General features: G+C 44.1%; 3 protein-coding genes across 5 annotated transcripts; 1 reads left to right on the top strand and 2 right to left on the bottom strand.

Moving 5' to 3' along the window:
- Nucleotides 1-28: 28 nt before the first annotated feature.
- Nucleotides 29-14,197, bottom strand: trpv1 (transient receptor potential cation channel, subfamily V, member 1). 2 transcript variants are annotated; one of them, XM_037120314.1, is made up of 16 exons: nt 14,002-14,197; nt 10,770-11,000; nt 10,437-10,594; nt 10,200-10,352; nt 9,974-10,111; nt 7,952-8,250; nt 7,538-7,714; nt 7,308-7,463; nt 7,125-7,220; nt 6,945-7,015; nt 5,104-5,269; nt 4,948-5,014; nt 4,385-4,716; nt 4,179-4,300; nt 2,046-2,167; nt 29-1,918 (listed from the first exon to the last, which is right to left on the bottom strand). In XM_037120314.1, the coding sequence occupies exons 2-16, from the start codon at nt 10,976-10,978 to the stop codon at nt 1,821-1,823; spliced, it is 2,364 nt and encodes a 787-aa protein (XP_036976209.1). In that variant the 5' UTR covers nt 10,979-11,000; nt 14,002-14,197; the 3' UTR covers nt 29-1,820. The 2 variants fall into 2 exon arrangements, with proteins under 2 accessions (XP_036976209.1, XP_036976210.1); XM_037120315.1 differs by lacking the exon at nt 14,002-14,197 and adding an exon at nt 13,518-13,630.
- Nucleotides 14,198-14,424: 227 nt separating this feature from the next.
- shpk (sedoheptulokinase) lies at nt 14,425-21,041 on the bottom strand. Its single transcript, XM_037120321.1, has 7 exons — nt 20,853-21,041; nt 20,599-20,740; nt 19,094-19,268; nt 18,832-18,984; nt 18,439-18,614; nt 17,816-18,016; nt 14,425-16,630 (listed from the first exon to the last, which is right to left on the bottom strand). The coding sequence occupies exons 1-7, from the start codon at nt 20,988-20,990 to the stop codon at nt 16,236-16,238; spliced, it is 1,380 nt and encodes a 459-aa protein (XP_036976216.1). The 5' UTR covers nt 20,991-21,041; the 3' UTR covers nt 14,425-16,235.
- Nucleotides 21,042-21,833: 792 nt separating this feature from the next.
- emc6 (ER membrane protein complex subunit 6) lies at nt 21,834-23,597 on the top strand. 2 transcript variants are annotated; one of them, XM_037120330.1, is made up of 2 exons: nt 21,834-22,045; nt 22,819-23,597. In XM_037120330.1, the coding sequence occupies exon 2, from the start codon at nt 22,850-22,852 to the stop codon at nt 23,180-23,182; it is 333 nt and encodes a 110-aa protein (XP_036976225.1). In that variant the 5' UTR covers nt 21,834-22,045; nt 22,819-22,849; the 3' UTR covers nt 23,183-23,597. The 2 variants fall into 2 exon arrangements, with proteins under 2 accessions (XP_036976225.1, XP_036976224.1); XM_037120329.1 differs by having other exon boundaries at nt 21,837-22,045; nt 22,816-23,597.
- Nucleotides 23,598-23,749: the final 152 nt, after the last annotated feature.

Genomic DNA, 23,749 nt, shown 5'->3' with positions numbered 1-23,749 from the left:
CGGTAACTCTCAATTTTACACCTTGTGTTTATGAGTCTAGGGGATTACTTCTACATATGTGAAAAAAGGGAGTCTTTTTATTGCTCCCGAAGAAGCTGCATGTAACCCAATAAATTGCCTCTAGTGATGTAACTGAGTGGCTCAGGTGCATTGTGGTTAATGTAGGCACCATGTTTTGAAGAGGGATAAAGTTTTTATACTTAAAGGTTGTATTGATAACAATACTTTTACTGTTATGCACACATCATTTTGTAAGTATAATACACAGTTTGTGAAAATACTGTTCTACCTTAACGGTAGACAGCTTGGAATGCTAGCAATATTGACGTTAGCTAGTGTTAGCTATGTTAACATAAACTAGCATTAGCAATGTTATAATTTGCTGGATGTTTGCTGTGACATGAATGCAATGGAGGGAGAGATGGACTCCCCCATTTAGTGGCTTTATTTTACCATTAACACCTTTATTGGTTAGGATGCATTACATGTATTCATATTTAATCACATACAATGTTCATATTTAAAGTATTCTTATATTTATATGCTTTAAAGTGGGAAAAGGGGGGGAATACAGTTATTCTACTATTCTACTATTAGTGAAGATAATGATAACATTCAAAAAAAAACTTACATTGGTAAATAAAAAAGTGAGTATGGGGATCCACTTACACACAGAGTATCTGTACATATACTTCATGCCATCTGCACAGCTTCCTTCAATATTGTTTAATTGGGTTTCATTCTGTATCGCTTTTGTTTGAGTTTTGATTGTTTGTTTTTAAGCTGTCCGCACTCAGTCCAGCAGTCTTATAAGAGTGCAATACTAGACCAGTGGACTGTTTTTCAAAACCCCTACAGTGCCCAAAATGCAACATAGCCACTGAGTGACATCACTGGAGAGAAATTATCACCTTCCACAGGAGCCATATTTTTCACATAGGCTGTAGTTCTCACCAAAACCATAACTTTACCACAAACTTTAATGTGTAAAATTGGTATAGTTATCTGTCTTACAGTTCAGATAAGCTACTAATCATAGACTCATTTCTTTCAATATGAGCCATACAAGTGTCTGACGGGTCCAGAGGGCCCGTCTAAACCTTATATATTTTGTAACTGCAACAGCAGATGTTGTAGGTGGTCATTGATGCCCTGATTGCTGTGCTTTCACACCATTTATCCCAGCCTTCCTCTGCCAAATAGAGACAGGAAGTGGAGTAGACAAAGCAAGCTGTGAAATCCGCAGGACTATCTGGCTGCAGAAGATTTAGCTTGTCTGGCTGTGATGAAAATGGGACTTGTATAAAGGGCACACGGCAGGAGGGCAGGATCAGCACCTTCGTGATCAGTATTATTCCATGAAGGATTTTGAGCGATGCCAGAGGTGCCGGCAGGTTGTGGCCTTTGTGCTGAGAGGATGTGCATCCTGCTCAGGTGGTGGCGGAAACAGCATGAGCAGAAGAGGCTTTTGGATGCAATGTATAATGTATTTCAGATGCATGACTCCCTGGGCAATTTGGCACCGCTTGATGCAGCATTCAGCTTTGAGAGACCCTACCCTTTTTTTTTTTTTTACAGCATCATGTCAGTCAAGATGAACACACATCTACAATATCTTGCTCATGTCAGTGAAATGTTGCCTCAAAGGCCGCAGTTTAAATCAAGCTGACAGTGGAGTATCAGTCAGCCAGAGAGGCGTTTCACACATCTGGCGGTGAAATTTCTTGGGGAGCTGAAACCGAAGACTGTACGTGGGTTTGAATGCCTCGTTGCTCAGGTCGGTCAGGCTGAGCAGCCGGAGTGAGGCTCTCTGTTGTCTTTCAGATCGGTGGGGTGTGCAGACGGTTCATCTCTGTGGACTCTGGTGTCTGCCGCCACCGCCGGCTGCCCTCTATGAAGAAGCCTCTCCAGCTCCTCCCTGTGGAGAAAGGGGGAACATGTTACTACACAAGGATGACTCTCTTGCAACAGAGAAATGCCTAAAAAGCATTTTCTAATCTTGGAAGAAAAAAAAAAACTCTGATTCGGTATTCATGTTCCTGCACCTCTGTGATGTCTGACCGGCGGGGCGTCTGAGCCAGGCTGCTGGACACGATCCCAGCACCCGGGATCCTCATTGATTTTGCCCAGGTTGATGTTCCATTTGTTCCAGTTGACTTCCTCCACTCTGAGACAACAAGAGGACACATGCTCCAATTACTGTCTGCCGTGTGACGCATCAATCAGCTGTCAGAGAAGGCAAATTAGTGAGGAACACAGTGCACTGCGCATCAATCGATGCTGCTCGCACAGCTGCGTCTTTCATTAAATCTTCAGGCCTAACCTTGTTTCTTCTCCATTATTATTACTTTGCTAAACCTGGCCTCTACGCTGCTCAGAGGGCCAAATCCAAGAGCTGACGATATCGGCCAAAAAAAAAACCGAAGACGGGATGACAACCTCAGTGCTTTATCTCTCTCGGCGTCCTCCCTGTTAACCGGGTTGTGTCTTATCTATCACAATGCGACACAGCACTGGACCACTTGCTGAGCAGTAGACATATGAACAATACAGCAGGTCACAAGAAAAAAAAAATGCCTCTGCTTGTTTTTTACAACTCCTATGAATTTAGTCAACCACCACAAACACTGAAGCGTGCTCTTTTCTCCAGCCATTATCCAGGGCACGATTAATCTGGTATGAGGGGCCCTGTGCAGTGAGCTCATATCGGGTTGCCTTTAAATACAGGTACAGTGTACGTGCCAGCTTCACTATTTTCTTTTTTTTTACCAGGAACCAACTAGTACCTCTATGTACTCCTCCCACGGTTCACTATGTGTCAGGTAGATTCTGGTAAATGGAATGGAATGCAATTTTAGTGATTCTGCGACACTGCATTTAAGCAACACTATGCAACATTTTGAACCTCACGATAACAGTTTCAGAATCATGTCGATGGTACTGTGTCTTGTAATAGGGCGAATGGTGTCTCTGTCTCAGCCACTTCACCCCCCATCACTTGTTTCTGCACTGTGTAACTTCAGTGGGAGGGGTAGGATCACAGCGTTACACACGTACGAGTTTCCAACACACAACGCAGTTTTGTTTTGTTTTTTGTTTTGTTCGCAGTCAGCACCGACATTACGCCTGACAAGTTGTCACAGACCTTGGATTTGTATTTACGACAGTGGTGCTGCGCTCAGAAACTTCGAGGGGATGCACAAAATAACCATTTCGACATAATGTTTCTTTAAGGGGTTTCTTGTAGAGTTTTTGACCTCCGTAGGGCCTTTCATGCAGCCCAGAGCTAAAAAGAATTCTTGGAATCTTTCCAACCGACTGGCACAATCCTCGCACATCTCAAAGTTGGGTAACCCTGATTTTAGAGTAAAGCTTGCTCCGCGGAAGGCTTAGCCCCGAGTTTCTGGGATTATCCGTTGGAAATCAACTTAAACACACGGCTTAAAGCCAGCGTGAAACACAGCTTGAGTAAACAATGGACTCACATGTCAATCTAGATTGTAAACATTAGTCTTGTGCTCCAGTGGACATTTATGAATTGAATGGTGTATTGCCTAAAACCCCCTTAGCTGTCCTACAGTCACTGTAAACCACGGACGCTTGGGGCCTCGTGATTTGAAGAAGTGCGGTGTGAATCCTACAGCGCTGGGCTCAGGTTAACCTAAGGTTAACAATTTGTGTGTGAAAAGGGGAGAAGTTATCGCGGGGTTTAGCGCTGGGCTGAGAATACGCAGTGCGAAAAGCCCTGTTACAGGGCCATGGAGCTGGGTTACACAGCACACACTCCTGTCTCCGGTGTTCGTCCTGTTCCGCTGTGACCTACAGGCGGCAGCAACACACCAAGACACGCTGCAGTGACTGGGGAGTTACAAAATGCCTCCAACACTTTCATTTGACCTTTGACGACATTTGCTGTTTCCAAGAAAATCCAATGGGACATTTTTGAGTGCAGCGGGCCTTTGAGTTCAAAACACAAGTTTTAATCTGATGATGGCGCTTAGATGAAAAGTCATATATGATAAGATACTTCAGTCTAGATATAAGTGGTGGATATCATACCTGTGATGGGGCAGGGACACCTGTTTTGGAAGTATGTGTGTCTTCACGCGCAGCTTATGATGGATGGATCGCAACATTTCAGACTGATTGTATCGTCACTGAACTGAAAAGAAGCGAACCTGAAACACCGGCGACGGTCATCCCCGAGAGCGGTGCCCAGCTTCTTCTCCACCCCACAGCGAAACCCCTTCCTCAGACAGCACGGCAGCCTTTTCTCCATGTCCAGGATGGTGATAGCCCTCTGGAAACAGCCACAAGTGCTTCATCAAACCACAGCCGCCTCGAACAGACAAAACACCCTCTGGACCCTCCAGGATCGCCTCACCTGTAGCTGCCAGATGCTGCTGCTCTCCAGGGCGGTCCTCTCCACTGTGCGGTTCATGAGGGCGATGAGCATGTTGAGCAGCAGGATGTAGGTGAGGACGATGTAGCTGATGAGGAGCAAGTAGAAGACCTCCTTGTACTGGTAGTCCTCGATGAACTCCATGTCGCCCATGCCGATGGTGAACTTGAAGAGCTCCATTGTGGTGTAGGAGATGTTCCTGTAGGTGGGTTTTATACACGGCTCGTTGCTGTCGACTTGACCGAAGATACGCCCCTTCTCCGGAGTTTTGGTGAGGTTTCTCGAAGGAGGCTCTATGAGCAGCGTGACCACCGCTGTGACAGGAGACAAGAAGCAGATTACACAAACGGCAAGTGCGCGAGAGTTTGATTGCAACTTTTGACCTACTTGTTCCTCTCCTACAAACCTGGCACATGAAAGAGACATGCAAAGTTGTTGTGTTTTTTGTTTGTTTTTTTTTTGCTATATTTTCTCGCCCGAAATCTTTTGGACAGAGTGGCGGATATCTTGTCGAGTGGATCTTTTCACTCGCAGAGCAGACGTACCCGCTGAAAATCCAAACAGGAAGACGACGTAGACAAAAAGAAAGCGCAGGATGTCGCTGAGGATCATCTGCAAAGAAGGAAAGAGAGACGTCAGGGATGGGATCGTTTACCAGCCTGTCACGTTCACCGTGGTGAGGCGTGCCCCCTGCGGACTACCTTCTGTATCATGACGCTGTAGATGCCCATGTGTATGTCGCCCCTGGAGAAGTAGAGCAGGTTCACCCAGCTGAGAGCGAGACACAGCACGTAGAAGCTGAGGTACTCCTGGCGCTTGCATAGATACAGCGTGGCCGCGAGCAGGAAGAGGATGCCCTGCAAAAAACTGTCAACAGCAACAACAACGACAACAACAACAACAAAAAGGTACTGTAAACCATGTGCACTTTATGAAACGTCAATGATAATAATGCAGGCTGGTGCCGTTAAACAGGAGGCTACAGTTGGGTTTGTTTGACCGATATTTGACTCCAAAGTATGTGTCAAAACAAGAATGACAGAAGAAGAATTCCTCCTCAGATCATCTGACGCCGTTACATGTCACCAGTCTGAGCCGATAATAAACCCCAGGAGAGATCGACCGACCAAAGAACGTGTTTCATAGTGATGTTTATTTTTGTAAGTGGCAGAATTTAAGATTTTACAGTGCCTGTCAAAGTGTTCAACGCCCATTTGGAAGTTTTCATATTATACCCTTCGACAACATTAAATGGAAGCAGATGTAATGTAGTTTTCTTTCAGTGATGGACAGAAAAAAAAACACTCAGTGACAGCCGATCTCTACACGGGGATCTGAACGGACTACAAATATGAAATGTGAAGTATTCACCCACTTTGATTGGACACATATGAAACATCACAAGTCGCGAGATAAAAAGGAGCTGGCCTGTGTGCAGTCCAAAGGCTTCTGGTGAGTCAGTGCGGTGGCAAAACCTACACCAGAATTCACAAAGTAACACGCCCAAGGAAGACACACAGCAAAAATGTATCTGAAAAACCAAAAAGCACCGTAAATTGTTTGGGCGCGTAGTGTGGGTCAAATATCTACAATCGCCAACCACTACAGTGTGAATGATTACTACCGATCGGCTCACAGATGTAGTTCCAAGGCCAGTGTGCTCCCTGTGTGATCAAAAACTCTGTTGGTACATCTATCAGTGTGTTTTCTTAGCACCCCAGTGCTCACCAGTATACTGTTATCGGGGGTGTCTCTCAAGCATTGTACGGTCCTTCTCTCTTCGTCGATTTAGTTCAATAAAAGACTGTTAATGATAAATATTTCTGAATATGAATCTGAATGTATATATCCAAGGGGCCGAATGCTTTTTACATACACTACAAATACGTGACATGATGATTTAAAAGGTCTCCCAAACATGGAAGACCAAAGAAGGATTCATTCCTGGAGCCAATCATTTGCATCACTAGGTTAACAGTGAGGATCAGATGAAGAAAGTTGATCCTAAACTGCATATTCTTAAAGAGAGGTGCAACAGCAGCGATCTGAAGATTTAACCTTCTGGTGTGTCAGTACAGTGTTACACCAACAGTTGGGAGTTGCGGTCAAAGAATAAAGATCACAGCTGGGAACACACCGAAACGTTTAGGTAGAGAGGTCATTGAAACGCTGCTGTCAGCCTGATGCTGGGGAGCTCACTTTGATAGTTGATGTTAGACTGACTGCAGTTTAAAGGTGCTGCTGTGGAATTTTTTTTGTGGACTACTGTTTTGAAGTTTGGCATTATGGCCATTGCCATCAGCATTGACTATATTTGGAGGAGAAGGTGGGAGCTGGGGAGGAGATCCTGATTGGATTGACTGAAAACCCGGAGGCCACAAGGCGGTTGCAACTTACCAACCCCAATTTAGCCGCCTAACTTAAAAATATACCCTGTTTTATCATCTGTTTTGCTGTCAATGGATCCAGGACTTAGGAAGTGAACATCCTGCGACCATAAACTCATTAGGAAAATGTTTATGACCACACCATTACTACTTACAAAAGAATCTCATAATATCCGTCAATCAGCAACGTCTGCAGCTTTGGCCGTTTCCTCCTCATGTCCAAGATCTGGGGATTAAAAGAAGGCTTTTGATAAACCGTACTGGAATACAACTTCCGCAAGGTGGCGATAGGAGCAACTGGATTTTTAGTTCAAAACACAAGGAAACCTACATACCCCTATGATAAAGAAATAGATGTTTGCCAGTGCCGTCAGCAGCTGGCCTGTAATATACAGGTAACCGTTCGTGGTATGTTCAATGCCAAACGGATTCTGCGGGGCAGAGAGAAAAGACATCAGCGCGGGTAGATCTGAGATGGCAACATGGATCAATCACACAGTTTGCAGCCGCCAGCTCGCCTTTCCATCCCTCCTGTTGTAGGCTACAATAGTGAAGATGACCAGGTACAGGAGGTAGACCAGGAAGTTGAGACAAAACATTCCTCTTCCAAACATCTTCCACTTGGACTCCAGCAGGCGACTCAGAGGCTCCGTCTGGAGCATGTCGTGGCGGTTCTGAGGGGAGAGAGAGCAGATGTTTGAGCGCGGAACAACACCAGCATGACCGGGCTCACGACGCCGGGACTTACAGGGATGTCACTGCCGTAGACCAGTATGTCCAGTACTGAGTTGTCCTCGTACGAGTCCACAGAGGCGAGGTCGTACAGGGAGCAGGTGACGGGCCCGTAAACCCACTCGGTGAATTTACGGGACAAGTGTTTGGTGTGGCTCTCTTGGAACTCCCTCTTCAGGATGTGTGAAAAAAGCTGCAGACAAAGGAGACAAACGTCAGAGAGAAACATGTCTATGAACACAGGTCATGGGATAATCTTGGTCCGTGGGACTTAAGACCCCAATCCGGACACTCATGGGGCCAAAAACAACACGCTACTTTCTGGGTCGGTGAAGCAGGGGCAGCCCATCGCACATTTCAAACCCCGGGCCCCCCATATCATTTCTATCCAGCTGTGGATCTGTACTTTATATCATCTTCCAGTGTTTACCCCGATCTTGCCGGTCTTGGCAGCCATTTTGAGAGGCGTGAGCCCCTGATTGTTCGCGATGTCCTCCAGCTTCAGCTTGGGGTGCAGCCGGGCAGTGGTCGTGAGGATGCTGTCGTACATGCTGGTGATGAACTCCGTGTTCTCCTTGGAGTTGTCGGCCACCACCACCAGGGCGTGCAGCACCGTGTTGCCCTGAGAGTCCGTCATCTGGGCGTCGGCTCGCTGGTGCTCGTTCTCCATGAGGAAGTCGACTATGTCGGGCTGGTTGGTGCAGGCTGCCAGGGACAGAGGCAGCTCACCTGAGGACAACACGGACAGGGAGACTCTGTTAGTTGATCTTCAAAGGGGAAATATAGGATATTTTAAACATTAGTGTATCAGCAAACATCTACTAAGTAAAGATAGTATGGTGTAAAAACATTCAAATCAACAAATAGGCGATGCATTATCAGAGTTCTGATTCATGTTTGATCATTACCTAACTTTACAGTTTGATCTGAGATACGTGCCCCTGCTTTTTAGAGCAGGACACAAAATAGTGGCTGGATTCTTAATCAGCGTTCTCATTGTGGAGCCAAGCAGTACACCGAAATATGATCGGGAAAACATTCTAAGTGAAAATGCTATGCAGTAAGAGAACCTTGATCGGCACGCTGCCTTTATTTCCCAAACTTTACTGAGTTTCGCGGTAGAAGGCTGCGCTCACAGTCATCTGCTGAGGGCTGAGAGTTTCTCTGTTTAACATTCAGCCACACAACACAGGAACTGAATGATGTTTCACTTTTATTTCAGAGTGGACCTTCCCCCTTTAACCTCAACCACAAATGACTGAAAATAATTTTACAGTTTGGGGCTGGTAACAATCAGTCAATTACACAAGTGTTGATGGGAAGTAGCACACATCGTCTGTCCAGCCGTCAAACTTTTGAACCGAACAATATTTGAATATTCACAGACTCCGGGTATTTCAATGGGGATAAAGGATCAGATGTGTTTCTTTTCATCCAGAGTCAGTGAACTTTTCTGTGGAGAAAATATTTCAGACGCAAATTATTGTTCCCAATGGCTAAAAGGTGAAGTTTATGTCTTAAATCATACCTGGAGGGGAAAAACAGACAACTTTTCACCCCTAGAGCTGCCAAGTGGTATCATTGTTGGTGCCACTGATGTAAAGACAAGTGGATCATTTCAGTTTTCCTCAGAGTAACAACTACAAACTGACACTGGACAAAACGTGGGCTTATTCATTCATTTAGTGTATGATTGCAGCGTAATGGAGAGACAGAACTGGTGCCGAGCTGCCTTCATTTTCCTGAGAGATTTTGTGCCCAGTGGCAGAGAAAGTGAAAACAAGGTTGGCAGAGAACCAATCTAACAGAGATGGTGCCATTATTTTATAGTGATTACACTGTGCAATCAATATTAACTTCATGAAATTCTGTTAAAGCAAAAATCCTGTTTATTGCCAGTTTAACTAAGCGTCATCGCAAATGTTTGAGAATGTTAAACTCAAGTTATCTGGATAAGTTTGCAAGGTCTGAAGTTGTTCTTAGACTCGTCGCATGTTCCAGATTTGTATTATGGGTTTTAATCACAAAATGTACGGTGATAACTAATCTCTACCACATCTTAATCTCGGAACAGGCCCAGGTATGAGTTAACCCATGCACACATGCAGTATTACATATCAGCAGCTGGTGGTGGTGTTGTCTTGCCTAAAACAGAGCGATGTGCCCTTAAAACAGAAGAAAAAAAAAACCTTTGCCCTTCAGCAACATGCACGCTTTGCACATATATATGTATATAAGTGATTCAAATACTGATCCAAGCTGCTGGTGTGTCAGTGTGCATCCTGTTGTAGCTACAATGCTTATCAGTAGACATCAACATCCAATAAAATGTGCTCATTTCCTGGATCGATTGATTTAAGTTACTCATTGTCACAAAAAAATCCACCATGGGACTCATCCTCTCAGCAGATGATCTTTGTGTGAGGGCTCCAGTGGACCAGCGTGGACTCACCAAAGTAGAAGTTGGGCCCGTCGTGTTGCTGGAAGAAAATCCCGCAGGCTTTGGCGTGAACGTCTGCGCCTTTACTGACCAGCAGCTTCACGTAGGAAATGCTCCTCCTCTCGATGGCTATGTGGAGGGCCGTCTGGCCTGGAAGGGTCACACATCAGCACATATCAGAGGAGCCGTCACGTCTCTTCACATCCCTGCAAAGGGATCTCACATCAGCGTGGTTTACCTTTGTAGTAGCTGTTGGTGTAGGCTGAATCCACAAACTTTTTGATGTCGCCCATCTTCTCTGAAATGTCGATTAGCAGCTCCACCGTCTCGTTCTTGCCGTCTCTGAGGTGCAGCAGGGCCTTCATCAGGGCGGTTTTACCATAGGACTGATCTGCACGTGTGACAACAGTTAACGCTCACAGGTCAGCAGTACATAGCTTGGCGCAGCTGATTGCGTTATGGGTGTCACACTCACACAAAGAATCGGAGAGTTTCTTCATGTTCTGGTGCAGGTACTGATGAAGGCCGGCCAGCTTTCGGGTGTCCCTGCTGGCTGCTGCTTCAAACAGCCTGTCGATGTTGAACGTCCTGCTGTCCCTCTTGTTGTCGGTCTCCGTCTCGCCTCGGATCGCTCTTTGAAATGGCAAATGTGTCACAGACAACAGGGTTACAAAAAAATGATGTGGGTCAAAAGGTCAAGCAGTCGCATTCAGTCAACACTGCAAGGGCTTGAGAACACACAGCAGCCATGGTATAATGGGTGTTACAGAAGGCAGAGAGCAGTCTGCCTTTGCATGGGGAGGCTCACTTGTCAAAGTGGAGATTGAATCTGATTTGAGGCTTCGTCTTCTCCATTTCCTCCTGGTAATCGGTGTCCATAGGAGCTTTGGGCGACTCCTGGCCCAAACCCAGGGAAGAAGCCAGTCCGGACTTCTTCCCAGCTTTCTGCCATAATTTCTCTTCCTCGGTCCTGTCGTCCGACTCCAGAGAGAAATCAAACCTCTGTGCTCTATCCATCCTCACCTCTCGCCGCAGCGGTCTGCAGAGAAATACAGCACATGTGAGCATCATTCAGACAACACTGCCAAGAGTTCTGCTCTTGCTAACATTTATTGACAAATTATTTCTGATTTCATGGTGTATTCTTCAGTTTATCATACGCTGGCTTGTGTTGGCTTGTAATAAGTCAAAGGTGCGCCAATGGTAAAAGTGAAAGTGTGCTCCTTTGGATTGCTCAAAATAAAAAATAAAAAAGTCCCTTTATCTCACTGAAACGTTACTTGTTATTTCACTGTGCCTTTATTAACTGTAATGAGATATTTTGACCAGGAATTACACAATTTTACTATACAAGATTTTGAGTTTTTAAAGCACATATGCCTCAATTACTAAGGAAATCTTAAAGGAGACCTATCATGCTTTTTCATTTGTATCCTATCACTTCTTGTGCATGTAAAAGTTCAAAAAGAAAGTCAAAAAGGTCAAATAGAAGCTCCTGTCTCCCATGGGAAACACTGCTCCTGAAGCGCCCTATCAATAGTCCCGCCTTATATTCAGTGACTTTGTGACATCACGCTATGTCATCATGTCACACAGTTGCATAATATATGCCTAGCAGCAGGTCTGATTTGTTTTGGTGCAGCTGCTCTGTTTTTGTTGGCGGTTAGCCATGTGTGACCTGACCAATCAGAGCAGACTGGGTATTCAGGAGGGGGGTTCTTAAAGAGACAGGAGCTACAACAGAGCGTTTCAGACAGAGGGGGGACATCAGCGCTGCAGTATCAGACAGCACAACAAAATGCATTAAAGCAAGCACCTATTCTAGTCGTAACCCAAAACAAAATAATGACCCTGAAAGCAAGCATGATATATCTTATAATTCACCCCCCCATTTTTTTTTCTTGTTTCTTGGCTTTCATTTTTTCAGTGTGCTAAAATTGAGAATTAGAAAAATGTAATCGATAATTATTGACGTATATTCAGTTCATTGACAGTATTTTCCACTTATTTCAAACCTTTGAACAGGCTCCGCTTAATTCTAAACTGAACCGTAATTCAGGATTTCTTGTCAAGTAAATGTAGTATAATTTAACTTAGTAAGTCATTTTCTCTGCAAATTCAGTGTTTTTGTCTTGTATCTTAGTTTTCCTCTTTTGCACCAACGGATCCAGTAAATTTAGTTGACAGCCAGAGGCACACGCTGTATGTGGTGAGGTATTGTTTGCTTTAACGTATTCCCCACCACATATTTCCTCACAAGCCAGTCTTATTTTGTGCTTGAGTGTAGGAAACTTTACTTGCCGCAGACCAGAGGTCTCAAACGAAGGGGTTATGAGTCATCCACGGCGTGTAAAATTGATTAACAGTGTGTGAAAAGAAAGAAAAAAACCTTTCTGCAACACAAAATATTTTTCCTAATCTCCTCCAGCCTCCCAGAGAACAACTGTGTCAATGAATCTCACACAAACACACACACACACACACACACACGCTTTGTTTTCATGGATCACAAGCCAAAAGTGATTGAGGCTCTGTAAACACTGCAGGACAAAGTGTTTAGTGTCGGTGCTTTAACATGTTTCGTTTGCGACTGAAACATGTGAACCACACAGGATCACCTCACTGGCCTTTAAGGGCACACACATATTTTCAGACATGTGATGTTTCAGCCACAGCGACTAACAAAGGAGCGTATTTAGAAGCACACAGCACTCGATGTTGTAGTCGCTGATTTGCAGAATAACCATCTGCAGCGCGCTTCACACAGAATCAGTGAGTAAACAAATTAAATATTCCTGCAAAGTTCGGCAGATCGCAAACAAATTACATTATGATCTAAAGGAGGACTTCTGGAGAGTGATGGGAACTAATCTTTGCTAGCATTTTGTTCCCCTTTTCGACCAAGAAATGGGGAATTAGTGACTCATAACTCTGTGAGACACCCTGATCATCACAAGATATATATATATATATAGATTCACATATCAGAGCAGAAATTGTGGAAAAACTGCAAGGCATGTTATTTATAGAAAAGGACATTTCTCATACATGCCAGTAAAATGAAACTTGATTGCATTCTGAACAGTTGTTTAGTCACACCACATCTGAATGAATTCAAACATTGTTTGCATTCACAAAAGTGGAAGTAGGGGATTTTAAAACGCCTTTGTTGTTCAAACGCTTGTGCAGGAGCGTCTTCTTCTACATCCACATATGTCCTGCTGTATTATTCATGGCTATATCGATCCATGAGTTGTTTTTAGGAGACTACTCAAGTAACCTATGAGCAGTGAAGATAAATATTAGCACACACACACGGTGGGTGTCAGCTGGGAATCCGTTCCCTCTCTCCATCCTTTTCCACATCCTCGTTAAGTCTCACGAAACAAGAAGTGTGCAAGACGTATGATAACAGATCACAATTGCATGCCACGACATTGAACATGTGTTTTGTACAAACAGAGGATTTGGCTCGCACTGCTTCAGATGCTTCAAAAGCAATCTATTGATTTCTCTTAATCAAGAAAAAGCAAAAAAAAGACCTCAATCAACTCACCAGAGAGAAGACCTCCTCCTCCAGATTGTCTCCTTGATTCAAAATTTAACCTTCAAGTCCAAATTGAACACAGCGGAACACAATGGGGTGTCCTGCGGAGAGTTCCTATTGTCCTGATATGTTCATTTGACCTAGAGATTCTGTGATTACCAGGAACAAGCCGAGGGAGAGATAATGTGACACGCCCTGGAGAATATCAGAGCACATTACTAGAGCCCTAAGTGCTTAAAAGGATGCTGTATTGACCATGTGTGCTCAAGTCAAGACAGCAAAAAATACCGCAAAGGAATCCTGATGTGTGTATTTCACTGAAGACCAGTGTATTATCTGACACAAACCCAGATGGGTTTAATGAGCAAGAAGTCACAGAGACGAGAAGTATTCAAATTAATCCCACCACAAAACCAACACTAGATCTCCCCTCATCTCTGTGAAAATAACAAATCAGAAGTGAATGAATTGACAAATTAAAGAATGCACTTACCAGTCTCACTCAGATGTTTCTGTCACTGGTGAATAAGATTTCTTAAGCGAGTCTCCCTTTTTCAGTCCATGACATTGCTGATGTGCTTCCTGTGAGTGCCTCTTTGCAGTTTCGCCCAAGTGTGTGTGCAGCTGTGGTCCTGTGACTGAATGTGTGGTTACAGTGCTTCTGCCTACCAGTGTAGGCTGCATCTGTGTTCATGAGACATGACGATTTCCTTTCATAAGATCACTTCCTGTTTTCTTTCTCACTTGAAAAGGGCACGCAGGTCTTCGCAAACTGAGAGGGTCTATGTCCTTAAAGTGTTATTACATTTTTAATTATTTATTACAGGAAATGAACATTGGTGCAGAATTGCTGCTGGAAACATCCGATGTGAAATGCTTAGGTCTGCTAATATCAACACTGAATTCAGACCAAATCAACTGTTGGTTGCGTCCATTTTATTTTTACGTTGATTGCCTTTATAGTTAGTTTCGGATCGTGACAAAACACAGCAGCAGAATCGAGACAGATTTGTCGATAAATACAAGTTTAACATTAAAAACAGACACAAATTAAAGACATTTATGCCCTATGTGAATAGCTGAAATCCACAATTGAAGATCTGAGACAAAAGAAGGCAAAGAAGGTGCAGTAACCCTCAATCTCAATCAAATTTAGACAAACCATTATTTCATTTGAAGTTGAGGCCACCCGTCCTCATACGGGGACAGTGAAAACATGAAATTTAAAGACAAGCTAACCACATCTCATCTGGATCGAAGGACCTGCAGAGACGGTGAATGAGCACGCATCGACTGCACCCATCCTTAAATAAATGTGCTAGCCTGGGGCCTGTATCACAAACATTCAAGATTGCACCCTAAGATTAGTGGGGTATCTCTGGTTATTGGTATGATAGCCCTGGTTCACTTTAAAATACGGCAGATCACCATAGTCACCTGTGCTGCACAGCTAACCTGCTCCAGAAGAGGTTAACTTCAGACGATCAGATCAAAACCGTTACATCGTGGGTACTTTAATCAACTACTCATTCTGACAGAATCCTGATGTGGACAAGGTTCCGTTCAAGGCACCATGTGTTCAAGACTTTCAGATATACAATGGCGATATTAAAAGGGTAAATGGTAACAAATGTAAAACTGCCCAGCGTTACTTTTTCATTTCCCTCGATGAGCTATTTAGACTCTAGTAGATAATAAATGGAAATTCAAAGTGTACCCACTAACCATTTTACTAGAAAGCACAGAATTAATCAGCTCATTATTTAATTGTAACGTCGTAGTTGTACTTTTCTTAACTTTAACTGATATAAAGTCTATCTCTGTTCAAATGTCACTGCAGGCAAGAATTATTTTGAATAACAGACCCATTTAATACTCCGGCTTATCTTATTTGGACAGGAATCTTGCTCTGTTGCTTTTTTATTCGAACCTGCTTGTTTGACTGTGCTGTACAAAATGTACATGCGAGTGGCTTGTAAAGACTTTGCCATTTGAACACGCTCGCATCTGAACAGGAAAACCCAGAAATATCAGCGGCAACGTCATGTTGACGGTTAAACTTCTTGTGATACAAGCGCAAGTAGAACAAGAAATTATTCAGATATAAATTCCATCACTCACACTATGGTTTATGACTATCTATGGAACTGACTACACAGGTGCAGACTGGAGAAGTGAAATAAAGATGACAGAGTCGAGATGGAAACAATCAAACTTAGAGGGAACCTTGCATACACGTGAAGTTTTACGGCGAATTTGGTTGTTGCACCGTGTTCTATTAGTGGAGGAATAAGCTCCTCGAGAGTAGATTTTTTTCTGATGAATGATGAACATCATCGCAAATTTGCACCTCTAAGAAAAAAAATCTCACACCTCGAAACCTGACTTTAACTTTTACACTGCTGAAATATTTCTTATTTGTGTCACAGTGTTGTCTGAAAAGAAAAAAAAAAGACTAATTAACAGCAAGATACAGCCAGAAATAAAAAATTTCTAAGGGGGGTTCGTAGCTGCACAGATAGTTTGATCTTTTGGTCCTTTGAAATCTCAAAACACAAGGCTTTTCATCCATGTCCTGGAAAACACACGGTTAAGTTCCATTGAGCAAAGGCATGTTGCAGAATTTCAGTCTGTCTACCTTTTGATGAGGTACTAAAAAAAAAATGTGCAAAATCCTCAATTAATCTTTTAAACGGATATTCAGACACTGTGGATTACGACTCTTGCTCAATGCCGGTCGCACAGCACCATGGCCACGCCGACAGCGGAGTCAGCGTTTTGTCCGTAGACCACCGGCTGAGGAAACGCCCTCTCCACTTCCTGCCGCAGCACCTCATTGTGGGCGATGGCGCTCCCGCTGCCCACTATCCTGGTGACCCCTGCCTCCCGCAGACGCTCAGCGGGCATCATGGAGGTGATGTTGGCCAGGACTCCATGGCACAGTGCCCTGGTCAGATGACCCAGGGACAGATTGGTAGTGGAGATGTTGGTCACCTGACCCAGGCACAGAGGGTTGTGTCTCTCTCCCAGGATGGTCGGGATCACCGTGAGGTCGCTGGTTTCCTGATTCAGGGCGGAATTAATTAGCTTCCCGTATAGGCACGAATCACTCAGCTCTGCACCTGCGAGGGAAGAGGAGGAGCAATTAAATGGTGGGACGCCTGCAAGCCAGTTTGAGCACTTAACTTGAGCTGCCCTGCTACTGACAAACAGTATGTGACACACCTCGCTATCCACAATCGTCTACCGAGCACTGCCAATTTGGCAGCCACGCCACCATCCCAGCATCCATCTGCAGGATCCAGCCAGGAGGTCTGAGATTTTTCCTCAAGAGGTTGGAGCCTAGACGCCCCAAAATATGTTCTTCTGCAGTATTTAACATATCAAATGTAAGTTGTCTGACTGATGTGCGCTGAGACACAGAGCTACTTTGAGCCAAATGATAACATCAGCATGGTCACAACAACAACGTCACCGTGATGGCTGATGGCTGGTATAAGTGGAAAGTTCGACCGGCTGGGCGCAAGAGTCAGAGAATTGCCAAAAGTCATTAGGATTTATCCTCAGGAGACCATGAATGAACCTTATATATCATGGGCTCACCTCTTTTCTTTTTTTTTTTAAATTTTCTCTTTTCTGCTCCATCCTGTGACACAGAAATCAATTTGGGCACATCATCTTGAAGGATGTGTCAATTCCTAAAATGGTCCTTGCGGAGAGACGGAAGAAGAGAGATGTATGTCCTCTGCAGAATATAAAGACCATGGTGGGATCAGGACTACAAATATGTTTCTTTGCGTTAACCGTTTGTGTTGCACCTCCTAAGGCGCTGTTCATTCCCCACTGACATTTCACCTTGAAATGATTTATGTTCTATCATTGTGAACTGAATTAAAAGTAAATAAATATATGACAGTATGTTGCGTTGAAATCTGTTCTGGTCTGCTCATCTGACAGAGATGCAAAAAAAAACCGCAGTAGGCTTCAACAAAACAATGAGCAGATGATGCAGCTTTGCCACACAGATTGACACTGCTGTAAAATACAGGCTCCGAAGCACTGATGTCTCATATTGTTGAATGCATTTGCCTCAAACTCTGCTGGTGTCTCCTCCTTGCCTTCTCAGCTTGCATCTCTTATGTGGGAGGAGGAGAGGAGAGCAATCTGAGGACGTACTAACTGAGAAATGGGAGAGGCAATCCACCCAGAAGTAGTTGTGATATTTATGTCATGCGGTGGAGCAGCCAGCCAACAAACCTGACACTCACCCCATGAACTGAGCTACAAGGGTAACTAAAAATCCATACCGAGCTCTCTCATCCAGGAAGCGAGCATCTCCACAAAAGTAGCCAGTACATTCCCTCCGTTAAGTGAGGCCGCCACCGCCAGGTACGAGCCTTCGAAGTACGGGAAGTAGGAGACGGGGGAGGCCGGCTGAGGAGAATCTGCCGGTTTGAAGTCAGCTGGCATGGCGAAGGTCAGCTGGGCCGAGGTGCTTATGTTAAGAACTGTGAAAGTGGGAGACAGATGCAAGCCGTCATCGAAGGCTAGAGAGCTTACAGCGCCAAACAATAACATGCAAGAGACGCTGATGGCAGGATTACAGTTAATGCATCTCCCAGGCTCTTGTGTTTTTCCCGCTTTGCTATTGTTCTGTTAACCGTTTTGTTTTTTGCTCTAGTTGATGGTACCAAAGTGCAGGGGAGGTGAATTCCCATCTGAGCTTAGATGAAATGTTTCATCAACACATTAAGAGAGGCAACTTTGGAACACTGAAGCATCATCAGTAGTACAGCAGTAGAAGAAACCTAATAGATATAGCACGTGATGGATAAATGAATCTAAAGTGCGTGTGTCGTCAGGGAGTAATGCACCCGCTGCATTAAGTGTGACCCTGACATTAGAGAGATGACTGGACTTCCTATTTCACCTGCATCCGTCCGTGCGCTCATGCAGGAGTAGACGGAGCACTGGAAGTCTCCCAGGGCCGCCCCTACTGGCGTACCGGCAGCGATACCGTGCCAGTCAGAACACGTCTGTCCCGCCAAGCCTCCAGACGGCACACACTGAGGAAGCAGGCGCAAAGGGAAGCCGGCACCCTTCAGACTGGAGCATGCACACACAGAGTGGCTTGTTATGTAGGTTACACATACCGACTCCGACACTCCAAGTTACAGAGAGTTTAGTCATTGCGGGTCACACCAAACATGCACAAGCTACAAAGCATTTCCATGCGTTTAATACTCGCGGTCACGTATCAATTAGATGTTCTGACGTGTTGTAATGGTGTTATTACAAACGGGAAGCTCTGCACTTTGCATACATGTCTACGTTCCACTGGTTGGAGGAGGTGTTGAAGAAGCCCCAGCTGGCTGCATTCTGAGGCGTCATCACGCACCCGTCCAGGCCACACAGCATGGACACCACGTAGTCCTGGATGGTGCCCGCCACCGCGAACTCCTCCAGGAACTCGGGCCTGCAGCGAAAGCACACAATTTTAAAGTTGGGGCTCACTTTCATGTCACAAAACCGGGTGGTGCAGGTGGGCTTTTTTTTTTTTTTTTTTCAAAAAAGCACGAGCTGACCTGTGTCTCATGTACCAGAAGATGGTCGCGCAGCCAAAGCCCGTGGCCACACTGAGATGCGAGCGTGGCTTTGGTAGAGACGACAGGAAGTCAATGCTGCAGCGCCCATCCTGCCAGGTGATCAGCTGACTGGTGTCTCTGGCAGTGAAGAAGTCCTTGTTGGTCCAGTCACAACCTGGGAGGCGCAAGCAACATGGGGAATTACAGCAAGCTTCATCTTCAACTTTTGAATTCATGGTTTTGGTGTTTATATGTAAAAACATCCCAGCAGCACAAATGTTCTATCATTGAGGCCACTTTTCACGTCATGTTACAGGTGCAACCAGCAGAGGGCAACAGAGTTTCGAAAGAGGTTCAGCAGACCAACAAAGTACCTGTTTAATAAGGAGTTAGTAGGAGAAAACCTCCTGATTTCAGTGTACAACTAACTGTCAAGCACCTCAATATGCTTCTAAAAAAGCATCTCAGAGGTCATCATCAGTATTACAGACTGGATAATCCACGTTCTTCAGCAGACTGAAACACACTGCTCGCTTCTTGAAAGTCTTCCAAATACCCCGTGGCTATTACTGGTGAATGTTTTTCTAAATCCTGTGGCCTGGTTAAACATTATGAGAACGTGTGTCCAAATCATACTGCGGAGTATTTTAAAGACTGCAATCTAAACAGAAAAGTGACTATTCAGTATAATAAACAGAACGTGCCTCTCAAATTCATCTAAAAGAATCCCAGCTATTACACTAATGGATTCCTGATAATAAAGAAAGCACATTAAGAAGGAAACCGGGGCTCACACTTTGCTTGGATGGGATGAAATAGTTCCTATTACACTCTCCTCCCTGATGTGTAATCCAATCCCTCATCATGCAAGATCACATTAGGCCTTGTCTTACAGCATGTAGACACGCTGGAAACTCTGTTATTGCAGTCTGTCCGTGGCACACACACCCTCTGCTGATGAGGGCAGATCAACAAGAGTCGCCCTGTTGAGACAGGTCAACTCTGACTGAGGATCTGTGATGACATTCTGAACAATGACAGTGCTTCGTTCTCCAATGAACAACCCCATTATCTAATTTGATAATATCATAACACACAATAAATTATATTTAACAGGAAACAGTGACCACAATAGCCTCAGGGATCTCATATGAAGACCTCTGACTAGTGTCCTGTAGTCCTCACACTCACTCCAACACCTATTCATTTCTCCTATTCATTTCTCAGTCAAGTGTCTTCTTGTTTTTTTGTTTTATTTTCTATTTTACTTGCAATAATGTTGGTGTCCATCAGTTCTGCAAATGATCTGTCTTTACTATGCCTTGCTGCTTCCTCTCTGATTTGTTTTACACTTCAAACGAGCCAACAGATGAACAGATCCGTGTATCTGCTGCTCAGACCACACTTGTATCAGAGCCGTTGTTGCCCAATTGACCACACACGCGTTGTGAAACGCGCGCACTGTACGCGTGGAGCAGGTAGGCAGGTTGTGGTGGTAGTCTTACCGCCTTTCCCTTTCCAGAACACAACCCCGTGCATCTGTCCTGACAGCCCGATGCTGCTCACATGCTGCAGTTTGTCTCTGGGCAGCAGGCCGATGCACCGGTTCAAGGTGTCTATGATCCGGCCGGTGTGCTGCTCCTTGGCCTGTGTGGTATGGTGGAAACACAGCCGGATCACACACACGGGACAAACACACACACACAGCAGTGTTGGTACCACTGCTGGATAAAGTCGTGCGGCACGTGGAGGCACTCACCTTTATCCCACCGCCGTCGATTATATCTGACGTAGTAGGCAACGCGTGACTGGCAGCCACCGCTCTGGAGCCGGTTTCTATTAAAACGGCTTTTATAGAAGTGGTGCCCACGTCTACACCCAAAATATAGGTAGACATTACTCCTAATTGGACTGTGCACTCTGACACTCAGCTGCACGGTGTCATGATGACAATGCCCAAACTGATGCGTTCAAGTATAGGTAGAGAATTGAAAACGCCAACATTACTTGAACGTATCCAAATAACTCCCAACAGACCAGCTTCATTTCTGCAACATTGAATACTAATGATGATAATAGTAATAATAAAACAGATCACAGCACTACGAACGAAATCAACATTGTTATTGTTTGTGCCATTGACTGGAGGAAAAAACTACAGACAATAACTTTAAAGAGGTTGTTTCTAGCGTCTTCGGAACAACAGACAGAATGTGTTTCTAATTTCTAATCATTTATTTAATCTCGTTGTCTCGGAGTACATTTTGACATGCCAAACACTGGTGTAGCTAGCAATACAAATACACTAAATCTTTCATCCCTCCCTTCAGGTGGACCAGTGTTTTTTATATATTTGTCATATGCATCTTTTTTTTTTTTTTTTTTTAGCACGTATTAGCCACTTTAATGGATTTAAAGAATTGCAAGCATAATTACGATAACCAGGCCAGGGTTTGTTTTTGAGAAAAGCATAAATCAAAACAAAGCAATTGTAGCAGTGAATGTAATCACAATTGTCTTGTTGACGTTATTTTCCTTTGATTTAAACAATATCAAGGTTTTCTTTCTGGGGTGCAGTTATTCATATGTTGTTGTTTGTGCTTGATATTAGAAAGGAACGGATTTATCTGACTGTACACAACATGTTATATAAATTAACCTGGAAAATCTTTTTCATATGTCATGAAGCTAGAATTTCCTGCTTTTTAATGTTATACGAACGCATCATATCATCACCTCCTATTCCTGTTCCCACAATGCACTGCGAAGTAGCATGGCCGACTCTTTCCGAGGAGTGTAATCCAAACGAAGATGAATGTGCTGTTTCCGTCATATATGAGCTGACATTCCTTCAAAAAACAATCTAATGCTCAAGTCTGTGAAGTTTATTTTACAGATTATGTTTGTGTAATCTCGCTGTTAGGAGCCGACGAGTCTCTGCGTTTATATCCGGTGAGAATCTGTCATCCGTTACCGTCAGCGAGCACCTTAGGGGGGGCTAGCTAGTAATGCTAGCCTGCTAGCTTCATTGATGATGAGAATGCTAAAATAAAACGTTTTAATTCGTCGCCAAGCTTTTGAAACTCGCGCAGTATTGCAGTTAGTCCAACGATAATGCTCTGCTGACTAGAGTTGTGTCCGTCTTTTGTTGTGTTTTTGATGATTTATGTTGCTACTTTTGCCACTAGAGCGAGGCTTTAAATGCAGTAGCTAACTTGCTTTGATTTGATGCAGTCAGCAGCTAAGCTAGCGTCGAACAACACTTGACAGTTTTTTTCTGTTGCTTCAGTCGGTTTTGCCGTTTCTTTTCTCGTACTGGTCAAGCTATTGAAATGTGTAATGAAAGTACCATGTTGACCTTAGACCTACTGACGTTCATAAAGCCGATGCTAATGAGCTTGCCTAGTAATGGTCGTGCCTCCTAGAAGTTGAATATGTGGCCCCTGTTGGTGATATAATATGCCACTGTATCATTATTAATACCTAAATAAGTATGTGTCAGCTAGTTTCATATAGTTTGTCGAGGTTGTGCTGACTTTAATGACATTATTTATTGTAGTGCTGTTTATTCTGCAACAATGCACTACATTTTATAAACATGGGGTTTTGTTATGTTTTGTACATAAAATCTAAAACTGCTTGGTAACCTGTCTCCGTTGCTGTGAAATACATATGAACTGAACTCATGTATTGTAATCATGTCTCAATCTCTGCTCAAACAGCAGCACCTACCTGTGACAGCTGACCAGAGCCAAGATGGCTGGAGTCGTAGCCAAGCGCGAGGGGCCACAGTTCATCAGCGAAGTGGCTGTGAGGGGCAACGCCGCTGTGCTGGACTACTGCCGCACCTCTGTATCTGCCCTGTCTGGAGCAACAGCTGGCATCCTGGGGCTGACTGGACTCTATGGCTTTATTTTTTACTTCCTCTCAGCGTTTCTCCTCTCCCTGTTGCTCATTCTCAAGGCCGGACGGCGGTGGAACAAATTCTTCAAATCACGGCGGCTGCTCTTCACCGGGGGCCTTGTCGGAGGTCTTTTCACTTACGTCCTTTTCTGGACTTTCCTCTACGGGATGGTGCATGTGTACTAAAATGATCTTCAACAAATAACCCTGAATTAATCCTATCTAATGCAATGTAAACCAATAATATTGTCTGTCCTGCTGTTTGTAGATAAGCCATTAGTAAAGACTTTTTTCTGTTAACAACTGTTGATTTTAGAGGACGTTTTAACAATAATGTGCAAAATAAATTGTCCTCTTGTCCTTTTGCTCCACACTTAGCAGTGACTATGAACTTATCTAACCTTTAACCCCTGCTCTGTGCTTGATATTATGCCTACCAGGACAATAGTAGTAATGATAATGTAGGCTGTAGTGTCACATAGATCAAAAGAGATTACATACACACAAGTTGTAAGAACTTTGTATTACACTTCATGTACAATACTGTGGTTAAATTATAACAGATCTAAGTACTGATTTAAATAAATACCTCTGTACAATTTGTTTGTCGACATTATTAGTTTGTCAGGCATGAAATCCACATGACAAGTACATCCAGCAATAAAGAGTGTTCAATAAATAGAAACACGGAGAACAAACAGGAGGGAGGGAGGTGTCCATGCACTTCAGCGTCTTGCTCTGTACTTTAACAAC

The sequence above is a fragment of the Acanthopagrus latus genome, chromosome 13, assembly GCF_904848185.1.
Source record: "Acanthopagrus latus isolate v.2019 chromosome 13, fAcaLat1.1, whole genome shotgun sequence".
In the NCBI taxonomy this organism is placed as follows: domain Eukaryota; kingdom Metazoa; phylum Chordata; class Actinopteri; order Spariformes; family Sparidae; genus Acanthopagrus; species Acanthopagrus latus.
The sequence above is the reverse complement of the archived record's forward strand: the minus strand, read 5'-3'. Positions and strand labels throughout refer to the sequence as shown.

What these genes read in the sequence shown, in the direction of transcription:
- shpk (XM_037120321.1), bottom strand. Translation starts at nt 20,990, where the DNA reads ATGTCTACCTATATTTTGGGTGTAGACGTGGGCACCACTTCTATAAAA. An exon ending in TCGACGGCGGTGGGATAAAG is followed by an intron (nt 20,741 to 20,852) that starts GTGAGTGCCTCC and finishes CATACCACACAG; the next exon opens with GCCAAGGAGCAGCACACCGG. An exon ending in GAGCGCACGGACGGATGCAG is followed by an intron (nt 18,017 to 18,438) that starts GTGAAATAGGAA and finishes CCACTTTCACAG; the next exon opens with TTCTTAACATAAGCACCTCG.
- trpv1 (XM_037120314.1), bottom strand. Translation starts at nt 10,978, where the DNA reads ATGGATAGAGCACAGAGGTTTGATTTCTCTCTGGAGTCGGACGACAGG. An exon ending in GGATATTATGAGATTCTTTT is followed by an intron (nt 5,270 to 6,944) that starts GTAAGTAGTAAT and finishes TGCTGTTGACAG; the next exon opens with TTTTTTGCAGGGCATCCTCT. An exon ending in GACCGTCGCCGGTGTTTCAG is followed by an intron (nt 2,168 to 4,178) that starts GTTCGCTTCTTT and finishes TTGTTGTCTCAG; the next exon opens with AGTGGAGGAAGTCAACTGGA.
- emc6 (XM_037120330.1), top strand. Translation starts at nt 22,850, where the DNA reads ATGGCTGGAGTCGTAGCCAAGCGCGAGGGGCCACAGTTCATCAGCGAA.